This window comes from Bufo gargarizans, chromosome 7 (assembly GCF_014858855.1).
Source record: "Bufo gargarizans isolate SCDJY-AF-19 chromosome 7, ASM1485885v1, whole genome shotgun sequence".
NCBI lineage: Eukaryota > Metazoa > Chordata > Amphibia > Anura > Bufonidae > Bufo > Bufo gargarizans.
Window position 1 is genome coordinate 110,504,415 of NC_058086.1, and position 20,316 is coordinate 110,524,730.

The 20,316-nt window shown below is 44.4% G+C and overlaps 1 protein-coding gene across 2 annotated transcripts in view; it reads left to right on the top strand.

Annotated features, from left to right (window-relative positions):
* Positions 1–20,316, top strand: part of LOC122943243 (flavin-containing monooxygenase 5-like) — a 385,367-nt gene that overhangs the window by 306,738 nt on the left and 58,313 nt on the right. For both annotated transcript variants that reach the window (XM_044300829.1, XM_044300830.1), the window contains exons 6-7: positions 2,815–3,011; positions 17,988–18,343. In XM_044300829.1, the coding sequence (XP_044156764.1) occupies positions 2,815–3,011; positions 17,988–18,343 (553 nt within the window). The remainder of the gene's footprint in view (positions 1–2,814; positions 3,012–17,987; positions 18,344–20,316) is intronic.

The window sequence follows — 20,316 nt, forward strand, 5'->3', positions numbered from 1 at the left end:
AATGTCGCTCGTATAGACGGCTAACTACACTGGTGGATGGGGCCACGGAACCTCCTGGGTACAGGAGGTTCTCGATGATCTCTTCCTGAAATTTGAGGAAGGATCCAGTTCTCCCAGCCTTACTGTAGAGAACAAAACTATTATACAGAGCCAATTGAATTAAATATACAGACACCTTCTTATACCAGCGTCTGGTTCTGCGGGAAACTAAATATGGAGACAACATCTGGTCATTGAAGTCCACACCTCCCATGTGAAGGTTATAGTCGTGGACTGAGAGGGGCTTTTCAATGACACGGGTTGCTCGCTCAATTTGTATTGTCGTGTCTGCGTGAATGGAGGAGAGCATGTAAACGTCACGCTTGTCTCTCCATTTCACCACGAGCAGTTCTTCGTTACACAATGCGGCCCTCTGCCCCCTTGCAAGACGGGTGGTAACGAGCCGTTGGGGGAAGCCCGCGCGACTAGTTCGCGCGGTGCCACAGGCACCAATCCGTTCTAGAAACAAATGCCTAAAGAGGGCCACACTTGTGTAAAAATTGTCCACATAAAGATGGTACCCCTTGCCGAATAAGGGTGACACCAAGTCCCAAACTGTCTTCCCACTGCTCCCCAGGTAGTCAGGGCAACCGACCGACTCCAGGATCTGATCTTTTCCCTCATAGATCCGAAATTTGTGGGTATAGCCTGTGGCCCTTTCACAGAGCTTATACAATTTGACCCCATACCGCTTGCTTGGGATGTATTGTTTGAAGCCAAGGCGCCCGGTAAAATGTATCAGGGACTCGTCTACGCAGATGTTTTGCTCTGGGGTATACAAATCTGCAAATTTCAGGTTGAAATGGTCTATGAGGGGCCGAATTTTGTGGAGCCGGTCAAAAGCAGGGTGGCCTCTGGGACGGGAGGCGGTGTTGTCGCTAAAGTGCAGGAAATGCAGGATGGCCTCAAAACGTGCCCTGGACATAGCAGCAGAGAACATGGGCATGTGATGAATTGGGTTCGTGGACCAATATGACCGCAATTCATGCTTTTTACTTAGACCCATGTTTAGGAGGAGGCCCAGAAAAGTTTTAATTTCGGAAGCTTGGACTGGTTTCCACCGTAAAGGCTGGGCATAATAGCTTCCCGGGTTGGCGGTTATAAATTGTGTGGCATACCTGTTTGTTTCGGCCACAACTATGTCTAAGAGCTCCGCAGTCAAGAACAGCTCAAAAAATCCCAGGGCCGAACCGATCTGAGCTGTCTCAACCCGAACTCCAGACTGGGCAGTGAAAGGGAAAACTACAGGTGTGGCTGAAGTTGGGGACTGCCAATCAGGGTTTGCCAGCACCTCAGGGATTCTAGGGGCTCTACGGGCACGTCTTTGCGGTGGCTGCGACGGGGTCACTACTGCTCGTGCCACCGTACCAGCTTCAACTGCCCTTCTGGTGCTCGCCACTTCACCAGGTTGTATGGCAGTGCTGGTACTAGGTCCAGGGAGGACTGCTCTGCTGGTGTATGCCTCACCACGTAATCCGACAGCAGCAGCCCCACTCTGCTGCTCTTGAAGCAGATCCTGCGCAACCTGCGGTCTAGCGACACGGGACCGGGTACGCCTGGTGCTATCAGGGACCTCAGCCTCCTCGTCCGAACTTTGGGTCAGAGAGCCACTGCTTTCTACAGGTTCGTATTCTGACCCGCTAGATTCATCAGATGAGGGTTCCCATTCCTCATCCGACTGGGTCAGAAGCCTGTAGGCCTCTTCAGAAGAATTTTTGACATGTGGGCAACTAAATTTAGGGGTATTCCCTGAGACTACCCAAGAAAAAAAAGCAAGCCTGTCTTACAAAGGGGAGGCTAGCGAAGTACCAGAGGCCGCTGCGGTTGATAAAAAATATCAAAACTGATTTTTTTATCGCCGCAGTGCGTGTAAAGTGAATGTGCAAAATTTTTTTGGGCACTGCGGTGGGGCGGGTGTGGGCGAACGCACGTGTGGGCGACCGATCAGGCCTGATCGGGCAAACACTGCGTTTTGGGTGGAGGGAGAACTAAAGTGACACTAATACAATTATAGATCTGACCGTGATCAGTTTTGATCACTTCCAGATACTATAAAAGTACAAATGCTGATTAGCGATACGCTAATCAGCGAATAACGGACTGCGGTGCGGTGGGCTGGGCGCTAACTGATCCCTAAACTACCTAACCAAGGGGCCTAAACTATACCTAAAACCTAACGGTCAATACCAGTGAAAAAAAAAAGTGACAGTTTGCACTGATTGACAGGGGCGATCAAAGGGGTGATCAAAGGGTTAATTGGGGTTCAGGGGGGTGATCTGGGGCTAAGTGTGTAGTGTTGGTGTACTCACTGTGTAGCCTGCTCCTCTGCTGGATCCAACCGACGAAAAGAACCAGCAGAGGAGCAGGCAGCCATATAACAGATCATATTTACTAATATGATCTGCTATCTGGCACTCTGATTGTTTTTTTTTAAATCATCAGCTTGCCAGCCGCGATCATTGGCTGGCAAGCTGATGACGAAATACTCCTCGACGAAATGCCGGCCCGAACTGCGCATGCGCGGGCCGGCAAAGCGCGTCATCTCCCGTCTCGCGAGATGACGCGTATATGCGTCAGTCTGCGCAGCGCTGCCGCCTCCGGACCGCACATCTGCGTTAGGCGGTCCGGAGGCGGTTAAAAAGGAGCATTGTCAGTACTACATAGCAAACTGATAATGGAACAAAAAATGTAATCTTTTTATCTATACATTTTTAACTTTGGAATTATATTGCCTTATGTTTCTCTAATGTGACGGATTATTCTCTTTTTATTAAGGTATTTCTAAGCACAAGAAGGGGCGCTTGGATTGTAAATCGTGTTTCTGTGAATGGATATCCAGTGGACATTGCAAAGATTTCTCGATTTACAAGCTTACTTCAAAAAGCATTGCCTACTGTGCTGAACTACATAACAGAGAAAGCAATCAATAACAGATGTAATCATGGCAACTATGGACTCCTGCCTCAACACAGGTAAAATGTAGAGCATCCTAAGAAATTATTGATATTTATTTTTTATATTTTTCAGATTGAGAGCAATACATTATAGCATACAGCCACCTCTGTTTATTCCATGTCAAAGCCATATGAAATAAATGTTAATCATGCAAATTTATCTTTAAAGATATATCCAGAAGATTAGCTACTTGTGCAGACAATGTCAAAATATAAAATAATGTTCTATTAATTAGACTATCACAGTTATAACAATGCATTGTAATGTGAAAATCATAATTAAAAGCGAAAAAAGATCAGAGTTTGGAGAAATGGTATTGGTAAGTCAGTTTCAAATCTAATCAAGACATGCTTATAACATATTAGAAATTATCCTAGTACAGAGTGGGAGATCAGGAGGGAAAATTTGTGATTTGGGTAGGTTGGCAGAAATAGAAGACAGAGGAGATGCAGATGATGAAGAACTTTATAGACAGGGGAAACACTTTTTTGGTTTGAGGGCTGCATTGTAACATTGTTCTGTTTTAACCATTTAAGGACCACAGGTTTATACCCCCCTACTGACCAGGCCCTTTTTTACAGATCGGCACTTCACAACTTTAACGGTTTATTGCTCGGTCAAGCAACTTGGCACCCAAATTAATTTTACCTCCTGTTCTTCTCACAAATACAGCTTTCTTTTGGTGGTATTTGATTGCTGCTGAGATTTTTCATTTTTCTGATATTAATCAAAATAAACCGCAATTTTCTCAAAAAAAAGGTGTATTTTTAACTTTTTCTAGTAAAATTGTTCAAATATAATTACATTTCTATACAAGTTTGTGTCAGAATTTATTGTACTACATGTCTTTGATAAAAAATCCAATAAGTGTATATTTATAGGTTTGTGCAAAAGTTATAGTGTTTACAAACTATGGTACAAAAATGAGAATTTCCGCATTTTGAAGCGGCTCTGACTTTCTGAGCACCTGTCATGTTTCTTGAGGTGCTAGAATGCCAGGATAGTATAAATACCCCCCAAATGACCCCATTTTAGAAAGAAGACACCCCAAAGTATTCACAGAGGGGCATGGTGAGTTCATGTATGATTTTTTTTTTTTTCACAAGTTAGTGGAAAATGACACTTTCTGAGGAAAAAAAAATAATATTAAAGTTTCCATTTCTGCTAACTTCTGGCAAAAAAAAGAAGAAAAAATCTCCCACGGGCTCACTATGCCCCTCAGTGAATACCTTGGGGTGTCTACTTTCCGAAATGGGGTCATTTGGAGGTGTGTTTACTGTTCTGGCATTTTGGGCGGGGCTAAATTGTGAGCAACCCTGTAAAGCCTAAAGGTACTCGTTGGACTTTCGGCCCCTTTACGCACCTAGGCTGCAAAAAAGTGTCACACATGTGGTATCAATGTACTCAGAAGAAGTAGGGAAATGTGTTTTGGGGTGTATTTTTACCTATACCCATGCTGGGTGAGAGAAATATCTCTGTAAATTAACAACTTTGTATAAAAAAAATTAAAAGTTGTCATTTACAGAGATATTTCTCACACACAGTATGGGTATCGTATTTTTCGCCCTATAAGACCCACCGGCCCATAAGACACACCTAGGTTTTTGGGGAGGAAAATAAGAAAAAAAATATTTTTTACCAAAAGGTGTGCTTTTGGTGGGTTTGGAACTAATGGTGGTCTGAGGGTGGCACTATTACTGGGGATCTGTGAAGGACACTGTTATGGGGGGATTTGTGGATGACAGACACTGTTATGGGGGGGATTTGTGGATGACAGACACTGTTATGGGGGGGATCTGTGGATGACGGACACTGTTATGGGGGGATCTGTGGATGAAGGACACTGTTATGGGGGGATCTGTGGATGACGGACACTGTTATGGGGGGATCTGTGGATGACGGACACTGTTATGGGGGGGATCTGTGGATGACGGACACTGTTATGGGGGGGATCTGTGGATGACGGACACTGTTATGGGGGGATCTGTGGATGACTGACACACTGTTACAGGGGGGATCTGTGGATGGCACTGTTACAGGGGGATCTGTGGGTGGCACTGTTATATATGTGCCATCCACAGACCCCCCACCCCATAACAGTGCCATCCACAGCCCCCCAGCCCATAACAGTGGCATCCACAGCCCCCCAGCCCATAACAGTGGCATCCACAGACCCCCCCCCCCTTAACTGTGCCATCCATGGATCAGCTTGCCCAAGCAAACGCCCCCCCCCCACCCCGCTGCCCCCGCCCCCGCCTCTGCCGCCCCCAGTATACTAATATTAAATGTCTTATTCAATTAAAATGTATTAGATATGCCCCCTCACTCGTAAATTCCTAATGGTACCTTACATCCTATTCCTAGCTTCTGTAAAGCAGGCAGGGCGGCTGGCGCGTCACTCGCTGACGTCACTTGCCTGCGCCGCCTGCTTCATTCATAAAGTAGGCGGCGCAGGCACGTGACATCAAGGAGTTACGCTGCCGCCCGCCCGGCCTGCATTACAGAACCTAGGAATAGGATGTAAGGTACGATTAGCAATTTAGGAGTGAGGGGGCATATCTAATACATTTTAATTGAATAAGACATTTAATATTAGTATACCGGAGCGGCGGGGCGGGGCTATTGTTAGCATTCGCCCCATAAGACGCAGGGGCATTTCCCCCCCGATTTTTTGGGGGGAAAAGTGCGTCTTATGGGGCGAAAAATACGGTATATGTAAAAATACACCCCAAAACACATTGTTCTACTTCTTCTGAGTACTGCAATACCACATGTGTGACACTTTTTTGCAGCCAAGATGCAATTTTTGCGCAAAGGGGCATACTGCCCTGGCATTTTAGGGGCCCTAAAGCGTGAGAATAAGTCTAAATGTCTAAAAATGCCCTCCTAAAGGATTGGAATTTGGGCCCCTTTGCGCACCTAGGCTGCAAAAAAGTGTCACACATGTGGTATCGCCGTACTCAGGAGAAGTAGGGCAATGTGTTTTCGGGTGTCTTTTCACACATATACATCCTGTGTGTGAGAAATATCTCTGTAAAGGACAACTTTTTCAATTTTTTTATACAAAGTTGTCAATTTACAGATATATTTCTGTCACCCGGCATGGGTATATGTAAAAATACACCCCAAAACACATTGTTCTACTTCTTTTGAGTACTGCGATACCACATGTGTGACACTTTTTTGCAGCCAAGATGCGCAAAGGGGCCCAAATTCCAATGAGTACCTTTAGGATTTCACAGGGCATTTTTACGCATTTGGATTCCATGATGGGTATGGTGAGTTCATGTAAGATTTTATTTTTTGGCACAAGTTAGTGGAATCTGAGACTTTGTAAGAGAAAAAAAAAGAAAAAAAATTCTGCTAACTTGTGGCAAAAAAAAATCTTCTATGAACTCGCCATGCCCCTCAAAAGTTATCTTTATAGCGCCGCAGCGATTTTACGGTGTTTTTGCAGTGATCAGAAAAAAATATATTCTGTCACTGCGGTGGGGCGGACTGAACGCAAGTGTGCGCACAAGATCAGGTCTGATCAGGCGAACACTGCGTTTTTTGTAGAGCCTAAGGTGACCCTAATGTACTGATATAGATCTGATTGCGATCAGTCTTGATCACTTACAGATACTATATAATACTAGTGCTGATTTGCGACAGCGATGACGCTAATCAGCGACTAATCAGTGACTGCGGTGCGGTGAGCTGGGCGCTAACTACCTAACAAGTAGCTAACTAACTGGCGGTGATAAGGGACCCTTAGGCCCCACTCACACGTCCGCAATTCTGTTCCGCATTTTGCGGAACGGAATTGCGGACCTATTTATTTCTATGGGGACAGACTTTGTCCCGCTCGGAACCTGAATTGCGGATCTGCACTTCCGGGTCTGCAGTAAGACGGATTGGGACTAATGCACACTGGTGCAATAATTTGCACTGACTGGGCCAGGTGTAGATATAGTTAATAGTTTTTGTTCGTGACACCAATTGCAATGTGCGCAGGTTATAGTCTCAGGGCCCTTTAAGATGTAATAACTCACATACCAGGTGAGGAATGACAGAGGGGGATAATGTCTCTGTGTAGTTTCAACGCTGTCTCCTGCCTGGGCACGGGTGGACTCCTGGATCCTGGCTCACTTTCAATAAATTGAGTGTTGTCAGTAGGAGTAACTGAGGAACTTTGGTAGTAAGGAATGAGATCCAGACTGGTGATATAATCCAACTTGTCTTTACTTAATGCAGCATAAATCCATATGAGTTACAGCAATAGTCCTTTAGGTCCTAGCAGGTATTGGCAATATGTGGCAGGGATCAATATCTCTTCTGCTTCTTATCATATGCCTGGAGAATCTGTCAGGTATCTATCTTCTGCTCTGTCTATTTTCTGCTTGGTGTGGGCCTTACTAGCTGAGGAGGAATTTGGCTTCTCCTGGACTCTGGATATGTACTAACAGCTTGGCTCACAGGGAATGCTTCTTCCTGGAGGCTGGAGGTGGCTGCTTGCTTGTCAACCAGCTGAGGGTGATGGCTCAGGCTGGGAAGGTTCTCTGGTCTCAACCGAGACAGGGTCCTGACTTGGAAACTCCAACTAACACAACTTTCCCCAAGCAGGGGTGGCTGGTACACTCACTAGACTTCCTCTCCTCCCCATGAGACAGGACATGGGACCGGCCCAATTCTGCTCTCAGAGGGGGGGAACTAAACTGGAATGAACTATTCCAGTCTAGCAATACTAAACTGGCTAAGGTCCTGCTACATACTGCTGCCATCTGCTGGTGCACATGGAAATTACAGCATAATATATAAAACAGGCCTAGAAAATATACATATAATGACAATAATGACAATATAATTAGACTTACAAATAAATGGATAAGCAGGCACACTCTGATTTGGGTCAGTCTATTGATTTATTTATATATCTGTTAATAGTAGAATGTATAATGTATTAAAATAATATAACAATATAATATAGCAAAGTGTAAAAATGTAGTAGGAATGAAGAAGTGTATTTTGCTAATAGAGGGGATAGTTGTGAAATGTAGAAATAAGTGGGTCACCACTAAATGGTTACCAGCTGGTAATTAAAAGGTTGCGCAAAAAAATATTGTGCTATTAAAAATTTAATGAAAAAAAAAAAAGAATGATTGTCCTCTATAAAACAGTCTTTTCATGAAATATATTTAGGCCCATGCACCCAGGCAGATGAGAGAGGTCCCGTAACAGAGAATCTGGCTTCATGTCAGCAGAGAATCAGTCTGCATGTCATAGCAGAGAATCAGGCTTCACGTCAGCCACCACTGTAACAGTCCATTGTCATATATTTAGGCCCAGGCACCCAGGCAGAGGAGAGGTTCATTCAACTTTGGGTAGCCTCGCAATATAATGGTAAAATGAAAATAAAAATAGGATTGAATGAGGAAGTGCCCTGGAGTACAATAATATATGGTTAAGGGGAGGTAGTTAATGTCTAATCTGGACAAGGGACGGACAGGGCCTGTGGGATCCATGCCTGGTTCATTTTTATGAACGTCAGCTTGTCCACATTGGCTGTAGACAGGCGCTGCGTTTGTCTGTAATGATGCCCCCTGCCGTGCTGAATACACGTTCAGACAAAACGCTGGCCGCCGGGCAGGCCAGCACCTCCAAGGCATAAAAGGCTAGCTCTGGCCACGTGGACAATTTAGAGACCCAGAAGTTGAATGGGGCCGAACCATCAGTCAGTACGTGGAGGGGTGTGCACACGTACTGATCCACCATGTTAGTGAAATGTTGCCTCCTGCTAACACGTTGCGTATCAGGTGGTGGTGCAGTTAGCTGTGGCGTTGACAAAACTTTTCCAAATCTCTGCCATGCTAACCCTGCCCTCAGAGGAGCTGGCCGTGACACAGCTGCCTTGGCGACCTCTTGCTCCTCCTCTGCCTTGGCCTTGGGCTTCCACTTGTTCCCCTGTGACATTTGGGAATGCTCTCAGTAGCGCGTCTACCAACGTGCGCTTGTACTCGCGCATCTTCCTATCACGCTCCAGTGCAGGAAGTAAGGTGGGCACATTGTCTTTGTACCGTGGATCCAGCAGGGTGGCAACCCAGTAGTCCGTACACGTTAAAATGTGGGCAACTCTGCTGTCGTTGCGCAGGCACTGCAGCATGTAGTCGCTCATGTGTGCCAGGCTGCCCAGGGGTAAGGACAAGCTGTCCTCTGTGGAAGGCGTATCGTCATCGTCCTGCGTTTCCCCCCAGCCACGCACCAGTGATGGGCCCGAGCTGCGTTGGGTGCCACCCTGCTGTGACCATGCTTCATCCTCATCCTCCTCCACCTCCTCCTCATCCTCGTCCTCCAGTAGTGGGCCCTGGCTGGCCACATTTGTACCTGGCCTCTGCTGTTGCAAAAAACCTCCCTCTGAGTCACTTCGAAGAGACTGGCCTGAAAGTGCTAAAAATGACCACTCTTCCTCCTCCTCCTCCTCCTCCTGGGCCACCTCCTCTTCCATCATCGCCCTAAGTGTTTTCTCAAGTAGACATAGAAGTGGTATTGTAACACTGATAACGGCGTCATCGCCACTGGCCATGTTGGTGGAGTACACGAAACAGCGCAACAGGGCACACAGGTCTCGCATGGAGGCCCAGTCATTGGTGGTGAAGTGGTGCTGTTCCGCAGTGCGACTGACCCGTGCGTGCTGCAGCTGAAACTCCACTATGGCCTGCTGCTGCTCGCACAGTCTGTCCAGCATGTGCAAGGTGGAGTTCCACCTGGTGGGCACGTCGCATATGAGGCGGTGAGCGGGAAGGCCGAAGTTACGCTGTAGCGCAGACAGGCGAGCAGCGGCAGGATGTGAACGCCGGAAGCGCGAACAGACGGCGCGCGCTTTATGCAGCAGCTCTGACATGTCGGGGTAGTTGTGAATGAACTTCTGTACCACCAAATTCAGCACATGCGCCAAGCAAGGGATGTGCGTCAAACCGGCTAGTCCCAGAGCTGCAACGAGATTTTGCCCATTATCGCACACCACCAGGCCGGGCTTGAGGCTCACCGGCAGCAACCACTCGTCGGTCTGTTGTTCTATACCCCGCCACAACTCCTGTGTGTTGTGGGGCCTGTCCCCCAAACATATGAGTTTCAGAATGGCCTGCTGACGTTTACCCCGGGCTGTGCTGAAGTTGGTGGTGAAGGTGTGTGGCTGACTGAATGTGCAGGTGGAAGAAGAGGAGGAGGAAGCTGAGTAGGAGGAGGTGGCAACAGGAGGCAAAGAATGTTGCCCTGCGATCCTTGGCGGCGGAAGGACGTGCGCCAAACAGCTCTCCGCCTGGGGCCCAGCTGCCACTACATTTACCCAGTGTGCAGTTAGGGAGATATAGCGTCCCTGGCCGTGCTTACTGGTCCACGTATCTGTGGTTAGGTGGACCTTGCCACAGATGGCATTGCGCAGTGCACACTTGATTTTATCGGATACTTGGTTGTGCAGGGAAGGCACGGCTCTCTTGGAGAAGTAGTGCCGGCTAGGAAAAACATACTGTGGGACAGCAAGCTACATGAGCTGTTTGAAGCTGTCTGTGTCCACCAGCCTAAATGACAGCATTTAATAGGCCAGTAGCTTAGAAATGCTGGCATTCAGGGCCAGGGATTGAGGGGGGCTAGGTGGGAATTTACGCTTTCTCTCAAATGTTTGTGAGATGGAGAGCTGCACGCTGCCGTGTGACATGGTTGAGATGCTTGGTGACAGAGGTGGTGGTGTTGGTGGTACATCCCCTGTTTGCTGGGCGGCAGGAGCCAACGTTCCTCCAGAGGCGGAGGAAGAGGCCGAGGCGGCAGCAGCAGAAGAGGCCGAGGCGGCAGCAGCAGAAGAGGCCGAGGCGGCAGCAGCAGAAGAGGTAGCAGGGGGTGCCTGAGTGACTTCCTTGGTTTTAAGGTGTTTACTCCACTGCAGTTCATGCTTTGCATGCAGGTGCCTGGTCATGCAGGTTGTGCTAAGGTTCAGAACGTTAATGCCTCGCTTCAGGCTCTGATGGCACAGCGTGCAAACCACTCGGGTCTTGTCGTCAGCACATTGTTTGAAGAAGTGCCATGCCAGGGAACTCCTTGAAGCTGCCTTTGGGGTGCTCGGTCCCAGATGGCGGCGGTCAGTAGCAGGCGGAGTCTCTTGGCGGCGGGTGTTCTGCTTTTGCCCACTGCTCCCTCTTTTGCTACGCTGTTGGCTCGGTCTAACCACTGCCTCTTCCTCCGAACTGTGAAAGTCAGTGGCACGACCTTCATTCCATGTGGGGTCTAGGACCTCATCGTCCCCTGCATCGTCTTCCACCCAGTCTTGATCCCTGACCTCCTGTTCAGTCTGCACACTGCAGAAAGACGCAGCAGTTGGCACCTGTGTTTCGTCATCATCAGAGACATGCTGAGGTGGTATTCCCATGTCCTCATCATCAGGAAACATAAGTGGTTGTGCGTCAGTGCATTCTATGTCTTCCACCGCTGGGGAAGGGCTGGGTGGATACCCTTGGGAAACCCTGCCAGCAGAGTCTTCAAACAGCATAAGAGACTGCTGCATAACTTGAGGCTCAGACAGTTTCCCTGGTATGCATGGGGGTGATGTGACAGACTGATGGGCTTGGTTTTCAGGCGCCATCTGTGCGCTTTCTGCAGAAGACTGGGTGGGAGATAATGTGAACGTGCTGGATCCACTGTCGGCCACCCAATTGACTAATGCCTGTACCTGCTCAGGCCTTACCATCCTTAGAACGGCATTGGGCCCCACCAAATATCGCTGTAAATTATGGCGGCTACTGGGACCTGAGGTAGTTGGTACACTAGGATGTGTGGCTGTGGCAGAACGGCCACGTCCTCTCCTAGCACCAGAGGGTCCACTAACACCACCACGACCATGTCCGCGTCCCTTACTAGATGTTTTCCTCATTGTTACCGTTCACTACAATAAGAAAAATATTATTTGGCCCAGTGTATTGAATTCAAATTCAGGCCTTTTTTTACAGACACCTAACACTATCTGGCTATCTATTTAGGTACCGTATTACACTAATACAGGCACAGCAGTAACAACAGATTTAGCTGTATATAAATTTGAGGCCTAGTATTTAGGCGCTGGGTGACAGGTATAGGTTTACTGACAGAATTAGACTTGGAAATGCACAGTAGCGTGTGTGTGAAGTTATTCAGAATGACCCTATGTGCACCTTGAATCTTATATACCCTTTTAGGGTTAGATTTAAAATAGCTCTGATACAACAGAAACCACTAAATTAGGAAATTGCTAAATTGGGAATTGTATTTTAACCCAGAACAAAAACTGTGCTTTGACGGACACTAAATAACTTGACCAGCCACAGCAGTAACGACAGATTTAGCTGGATATAAATTTGAGGCCTATTATTTAGGCGCTGGGTGACAGGTATAGGTTTACTGACAGAATTAGACTTGGAAATGCACAGTAGCGTGTGTGTGAAGTTATTCAGAATGACCCTATGTGCACCTTGAATCTTATATACCCTTTTAGGGTTAGATTTAAAATAGCTCTGATACAGCAGAAACCACTAAATTAGGAAATTGCTAAATTGGGAATTGTATTTTAACCCAGAACAAAAACTGTGCTTTGACGGACACTAAATAACTTGACCAGCCACAGCAGTAACGACAGATTTAGCTGGATATAAATTTGAGGCCTATTATTTAGGCGCTGGGTGACAGGTATAGGTTTACTGACAGAATTAGACTGGGATATGGCCAAAAAATAACCACACTATTGCTGGTTAAATGCACTTGGTGTGACAGCTTGACCCTGATGTAGGATTTAGCCAAAAAACAACCACACCATTGAGGGTTAAATGCACTTGGTGGCAGCTTGTGCTGGCGCACCACAAGACACGAAATGGCCGCCGATCACCCCAGAAAAAAGTGACTGAAAAACGCTCTGGGCAGCCTAAAAACAGTGAGCAATTCAATAACAGCAGTTCATTCATCCACAGCTGCAGATCGATCTCTGAATGAAGTCTTTTGGAGGATTTAATCACTGCCTAATCTCGCCCTAACGTCGCAGCTGCAACCTCTCTCTATACTGATCAGAGCAGAGTGATGGGCGGCGCTATGTGACTCCAGCTTAAATAGAGGCTGGGTCACATGGTGCTCTGGCCAATCACAGCCATGCCAATAGTAGGCATGGCTGTGACGGCCTCTTGGGGCAAGTAGTATGACGCTTGTTGATTTGCAGCCTTTCAAAAAGCGCCAAGAAAGCGACGAACACCGAACCCGGACTTTTACGAAAATGTCCGGGTTCGGGTCCGTGTCACGGACACCCCAAAATTCCGTACGAACCCGAACTATACAGTTCGGGTTCGCTCATCCCTACTGCTTATCCATTTATTTTCATTCATTTTGCCTTTGACTGGGTGAGTCAGTTCTAGCAGCTTTGCACCTTGATCATCTGCTTGAATAGTAGAGCCGTCTATTCCATTTTCCCTCTATAATTACACTTAACATGTGGTAGCAGGGAAAAAGAGTTTGGTAACATAACTCCGGGATGTTACAGGTTCGCACTTCCGTTCCGCAAAAATATAGAACATGTCCTATTCTTGTCTGCGATTGCGGACAAGAAAATACATTTTCTATATAGTTCTGGCAATGTGCAGATCCTCAAAATGTGGAAAGCACATTGCCGGTGTCCGTGTTTTGCGGATCCGTGGATCCGTAAAACACATACGGACGTCTGATTGGAGCCTTACAGGGGGGTGATCAATGACGGGGGGGTGATCAGGGAGTCTATATGGGGTGATCAGGGGTTAATAAGGGGTTAATAAGAGACAGGGGGGGTGTGTGTGTGTAGTGTAGTGTGGTGCTTGGTTCTACTTATAGAGCTGCCTGTGTCCACTGGTGGTCGATCCAAGCAAAAGGGACCACCAGAGGACCAGGTAGCAGGTATATCAGACGCTGTTAACAAAACAGCATCTAATATACCTTTCTGATGCGATTTTTATAACTTCTACAGCCTGCCAGCGAATGATCATCGCTGGCAGGTTGTAGTTTAACTTCAGAGCTGCCCGCCGCCGTGAACGCGTGCGCTCACGCAAAATCTTGGGTCTCACAAGATGACGCCAATAGGCTTTGCTGAGACCTGAGAGTGCCGCCACACTGACGCCTTTCGCCGTTACAGTGGCGGCAGGAGGTTAAGGAGCTGCAAAAAATGTTTATCAGGTCTTGTTTACATAGGCCAATTACTCAAGCAGATGCAAAGTGAAGAAAGGAGGAATGATCTCTATTGCAGTCGTTCTCTCTCATTCAGTCTATTTATTATTGGCAGCACATCTCTGATTACACACAGAAATGTGCTGCCAATAATAGTGTGTCTTTCAACCTGATGAAAGATGCCATTCATCTGACAATGAGCATTTACTGGTTTATTGGCTGACTGGTTGCATGATTACAGAGGGCAGTTATCAGGAATAACTGTTCCTATGAACGCGAGTTTCTGATAAGTGTCCGGAATATTATGCTGTGTAAAAGGGCCTTAAGTGGAGACATTTCCTCAACTGCTATCCTACCTCCTATTCATAAATGAGCGTTTTCCTGCACTGCAGAGGATGGCACTCTTTGGTTATTACTGCCTCCTGTCCCACAGTGATAGGTTATATGTGTGGCAGGTGCCATGCAGTAACCAGTAAGTACGTTCCTTTGCTAGTGCGGGAAAGTGCTCATTGGTTAACCCTTTAATGACCAGGCCTGAAAAGGCCTTAAATAGGTTGTGTAGGCCATGTACAGGTGAAACTCAAAAAATTTGAATATTGTGCAAAGTTCATTTATTTCAGAAATCCAACTTAAAAGGTGAAACTAATATATGCGATAGACTCATTACATGCAAAGCGAGATATTTCAAGCCTTTATTTGTTATAATTTGGATGATTATGGCTTATAGTTTATGAAACCCCAAAGTCACAATTTTGAGATACCCTTTGCTCAGGGGGCATGGATTAATTGGCTGACTAGAGTGTGACACTTTGAGCCTAGAATATTGAACCTTTTCACAAAATTCTAATTTTTAGCTGCATTAATGCAATTCCTTTTAATTTGCATTACTGAAATAAATGGACTTTTGCACGATATTCAAATTTTTCGAGTTTCACCTGTATATTGATGACCTATTGTCAGGATAGATCATAAATATCAGATCGGCGGGGGTCACTTGAATGAAGCGAGTACCCCTAATTACACTGCATCACCGCTCCTGAGGGGACAAATCGTAGTGTAATGAAAAAGAAGCAGTGCTTGTATGGAGTGCCACCTCCTCTTCAAACAGCTGATTGGCGGGGGTGTCGGGTGTTGCACCCCCACTGATCTGATATATGATATTGATAACCTATCCTGACGATAGTAATATATATATGGCCTGCACAATCCCTTTAATGATCTTTCTTTTATGATTTAGCTCGCATTGTGGTTTAATGGTTGTAACTTTTTATTTGTTGGACTACAAAAATATTTTTACATGACACATCACCAGTTTTCGCTATTTTGTTTTATTTTATTATTTTTATTTAGGGAAAACAATTTTTTAAAAAGCTCCTTATTCTTTAAATACGCAAACTGACGCAAAATAAATGAGTAAAATGAGTTCCCTATTTTGTGTTTGTCGTTGATATATAATATGTATAGTTTTGCATGAATGGAGCAATAATGGCAATGGGTGTTATTATTCTTTCTTTTATTTGTATTTTATTACATATATATATATATATATATATATATACATTTATATATTATTATTATTATTATTATTTATTTATTTATTTTTTATGTATTTCTGGCACATAATATGTCCTCCAAGAGGGCATTAAAAGACTTCTGGGGACCAATGACACTTTTTAAATTTGTACCTTTTCCACTATAAGGCTTCTTTCACACAGCTAGTGTCTGGTCACTGTTTGATTATTGCTTTTTAGTTGTGATTTGTGAGCCAAAACATGGAGTGGAGTCTATACCATAATGGTAATGGAAAGGCTTGCACCTACTCTGTGCTTTTGACCTGCACCTGGTTTTGGCTGACAATCACTGATTAAAATCACTGATCAAACCCTGACTGTGCGAAAGCAGCATATTAGGCCAAGTTCACATTTCATTTATTTGGTCAGTTATTTCAATCGGTTATTATAAGCCAAAACCAGTTGTGAAGCCTACTTAGATCATCAGGTGTAATTTAACGATTTGCACCTATTCTGTGTTTTTGACCAGCGCCTGGTTTTGGCTCAGAATAAAGCCTCATGCAGACGTCAGTGTTTCACAGACATGTGCTGTACGTGTTCTCCACGGACAGCACACTAGTGTTGCTCACGAATATTCGAATTGCGAATTTTAATCGCGAATATCGGCACTTCGAGAATTCGCGAATATTTCGAATATCGCAAAATATATTCGTAATTGCGAATATTTGATTTTTGGGAAAATACCAGTTCATGCGAATTTTTCAATGCGAATTTTATGCGAATTTTCGCAATCAAGAAAATAATGCCTGGAGATCATGAATTCGCAAATTCTCGAATATATGGCGAATATTCGCCCAAATATTCGCGAAATATCGCGAATTCGAATATTGCCCCTGCCGCTCATCACTACAGCACACGTCCCTATTCATTTTAATGTGTGTGTTTTCACACATCAGTGTTTCAGCATGGCCCGTGGGTCAGTTTTTTTTTACCACGGATACATGCATTTTCTCTGTGTTTCACGCCCATTATAGTCTATGGGTCAGTGAAAACCACGGATGCCATCCGTGTTTCACGGATCATTAACAAGAGATTCTTTGAAAATTATTTTTCTGCTTTTGGGTGTTAGTGAAACACGGATGCAACACGGACAGCAAAAAACGGACCCACCGACCTAACACGGATCTGTCACGGGAGAAAACACGGATTGAACATGGTCCGTGTTACCACTGATCCAAAACTGACGCGAACGTCTGCGTGAGGCATAACTGATCAAAATAACAGATCAAATAACTGAAGTGTGAACTCAGCCTTACTGGAGCACCCAGGGGAGCCCCAGTTACAGGAGAAAACAGTAACCTGTGGGGTCATTATACACAATCAAACTGATCATGGTCTGCTATGGGAGCTGCAAACTGTGTGCGCTGTCTATAATATAGACTAATAATAGGGTTTGAAGTCTGTTGCAGAAGATAAAGTTCTGAAATCTAACCAGTGTAAAGATTTATAGAGATCAGAGAAGTTAGCATAACCACTATTTTGTAAAATCACACTGCCATCTTGATGGGTTAGAGCAGAGCCAGTCCTGTCATATGTAAAATAACACCAAATAATAAATGACACATTTTAATCAAATGTAACTCCAAGACAGTGGGTCTGTTTGTTTGCACAGAGGAACATCAGATTCTACTGAGATGGGAAATAATACTCATTCAATTGACTGGGACAAACCTGCAATACTGAGAACTAGGATTGAGATAATTGAGCTTGAGATCCTAGATCCGAAGTTGATTTGTATAAAACGCTTCATTTTAATGCTGTTTCTGTAAGCATTAAAATCTATTGGCTCCATTAAGTCAAACTTTGTATAGCTCGAAGTTGCACTAGACTTCGGTGAATTACTATAGTATTCCTATCTGTGTTTTAAAAAACATTTTAAAATAGGAATTCGAAGTGGACTTTGTACCAAGGAGATAATAAATTTGAATGCTGTAAGTTTTTAAACGAATCGACCTCAGGTCTATAATCCGAAGCTCAATTCGCTCAAGCCTACTCACAACAGCTAACAGCCACTTCTAAGTATGCTGTAGTCTGGTGCACAGACTGAATTAAACACTAAAAAGTGCAGCAGTTCCCACAAAGAGCTGATCAGTTGGATTTTCTAGGTTGTCTCCCCAATGATCTGATGGCCTAAACTAAGGGATCTCAGATAGCTCCTTTAAAATACAAGTGCAGAGACCAATTTAGACATGTTTTTAATATAATGGTCTGAAATATATTTAATACAATAATATTCCTTTACAGATATAATAGCCAACATCCAACAGTCAACGATGACCTTCCAAATCGCATCATATCCGGATTTGTTCAGATTAGGCCAAATATCAAGGCATTTACAGATACTGGTGTCATCTTTGAAGATGGAACAAAAGAGGAAAATATTGATGCAGTCATCTTTGCTACAGGATACAGTTTTTCTTTCCCATTTTGTGAAGAAAGTGTCATCAACGTTAAGGGGAACAAGATTGCCTTATACAAATTTATGTTTCCTTACCATTTGGAAAAGCCCACGCTAGCAATAGTGGGACTCATTCAGCCAATTGGTGCTATCATGCCAATTTCAGAGCTTCAGTCTCGCCTGGCAACCCAAGTTTTTAAAGGTATTGGGGCCCATTTACAATAGTGTCTATGCCTGTTTTCATGTGTAAAAAGCCTGTCCTTAAAAATGATTTTAGGGATTTAGGTTACAAGCTCAGGGCAAGGATCTCAAAGGTAGTGTTTTCTGAAATACTACCTGTACCACAAGACACACCAGAAATGCAGCAGGAGATAAGGGAGGTTAACAAGTGGCTTAAGAACTGGTGTAGGAAGGAGGGGTTTGGGTTCCTGGAGAACTGGGCCGACTTCTCTGCCGGCTACAGGCTCTATCATAGGGATGGGCTGCACCTCAATGGGGAAGGTGCAGTTGTTTTGGGGGAGAACATGGCTAGAAGGTTGGAGGAGTGTTTTAAACTAGGGACTGGGCGTTAGGGTAATTGCATTATAGGAGGGGAAGATAGTGCAGATAAAGACCTGGGGCGAGGTAATGAAATGCATGGAGGCAAAAACAATAATAAAATACTGATTGGTATATTGGGTGGCTTATAACAAACTCCTGAGTCCACAGAAAATCTACTACTAAAAGAGATAGATGGGGCGGCAAATCATGAGGTCGTTATTATGCGGGACTTCAACTACCCAGATATAGACAGGGAAACTGAAAGCTGTAGATCTCATAAAAAAAAAGGTCCTTGGCAAAAACCAAAGACAACTACCTTTCCCAACTGGTTCAGGACCCGACTGGACTTAGTACTAACCAATAGACCTGACAGAACAACAGGTGTGCAGGTTGGGGAACATAGTGACCATAACAAAATTAACTTTCCATTTGTCATTCAATAGAGAGATTCTTCAGGGAGGCACAAAAATACCAAACTTAAAAAAACTTTAAAAAATAACTAAATTTGACCAACTAAGACAATGTCCTTGACAATAAAAATGCTGCCACAAAATTTAATATTTTTAAAACCATCCTAAACTCTAATTGTGAGAGGTACATAGCTTATGAGAAAGGAAAGGGAAAAGGATGAGGAACAAAAAAAACAACAATGTGGATAAATAGAATGTAAAGGAAGCGGTAAGTGACAAAATGAAAGCATTTAAATAACTAAAACAGGAGGGTGGTGAGGAAACATTGAAAATCTATAAGGAAAAAAGGAAAGAAATAGAATGTGTAAAGGACAAATAAAAGCAGCCAAACTGGAGACAGAGAGATTTATTGCAAAGAGAGTAAAACTAACCCTAAAATGTTCTTTAATTATCTAAATGGCAAAAAGTATAAATCTGAGGGTGTTGGCCCTCTACAGAGTAATGAAGGGGGAGTTGCAGAGGGCAATGAGGAGAAAGCAAAGCTATTAAATATTTTTTTTCTCCACTGTATTTACTGAGGAAAATAAACTGTGAGAGGAAATGCTAAATATAAGTAAAAGTAAATTTCCCATTAAAAGTGGCCTGTCTGACCCATGAAGAAGTGCAGCAATGTCTTAAAAAGATTACAATAGACAAATGGCATACACTCCCGTATCCTAAGAGAAGTAAGTAATATCATAGACGGACCCTTATTTCTGATATTTAAGGACTCTATATTGACAGGGAGTGTTCCACAGGATTGGCACTTAGCATGTGGTGCCAATATTCAAAAAGGGGTCAACAACAGAGCCCCAAAATGATAAGCAGGTAAGTTTAACATATGTGGTGGGTAAACTTTTTGAAAGTTTTCTAAGAGATGTTACCTCAATGAAAATAAGTAAATAATGCCATATCAGCATGGCTTAATGAGGGATTTTATCAGTTTCTATGATTAGATACGTTCTAGACTTGACCAGAGTGAGTCAATGGATGTCATATATCTTGACTTCTCCAAAGTATTTGATACTTTGCCACATAAAAGGTTAGTATATAAAATGAGAATGCTTGGACTGGGAGAAAATGTGTGTATGTGAGTAAGTATAGTAGCTGTCTCAGTGATAGAAAACAGAGGATGGTTATTAACGGTACAGACTCAGATTGGGTCAGTGTCACCAGTGGAGAATTA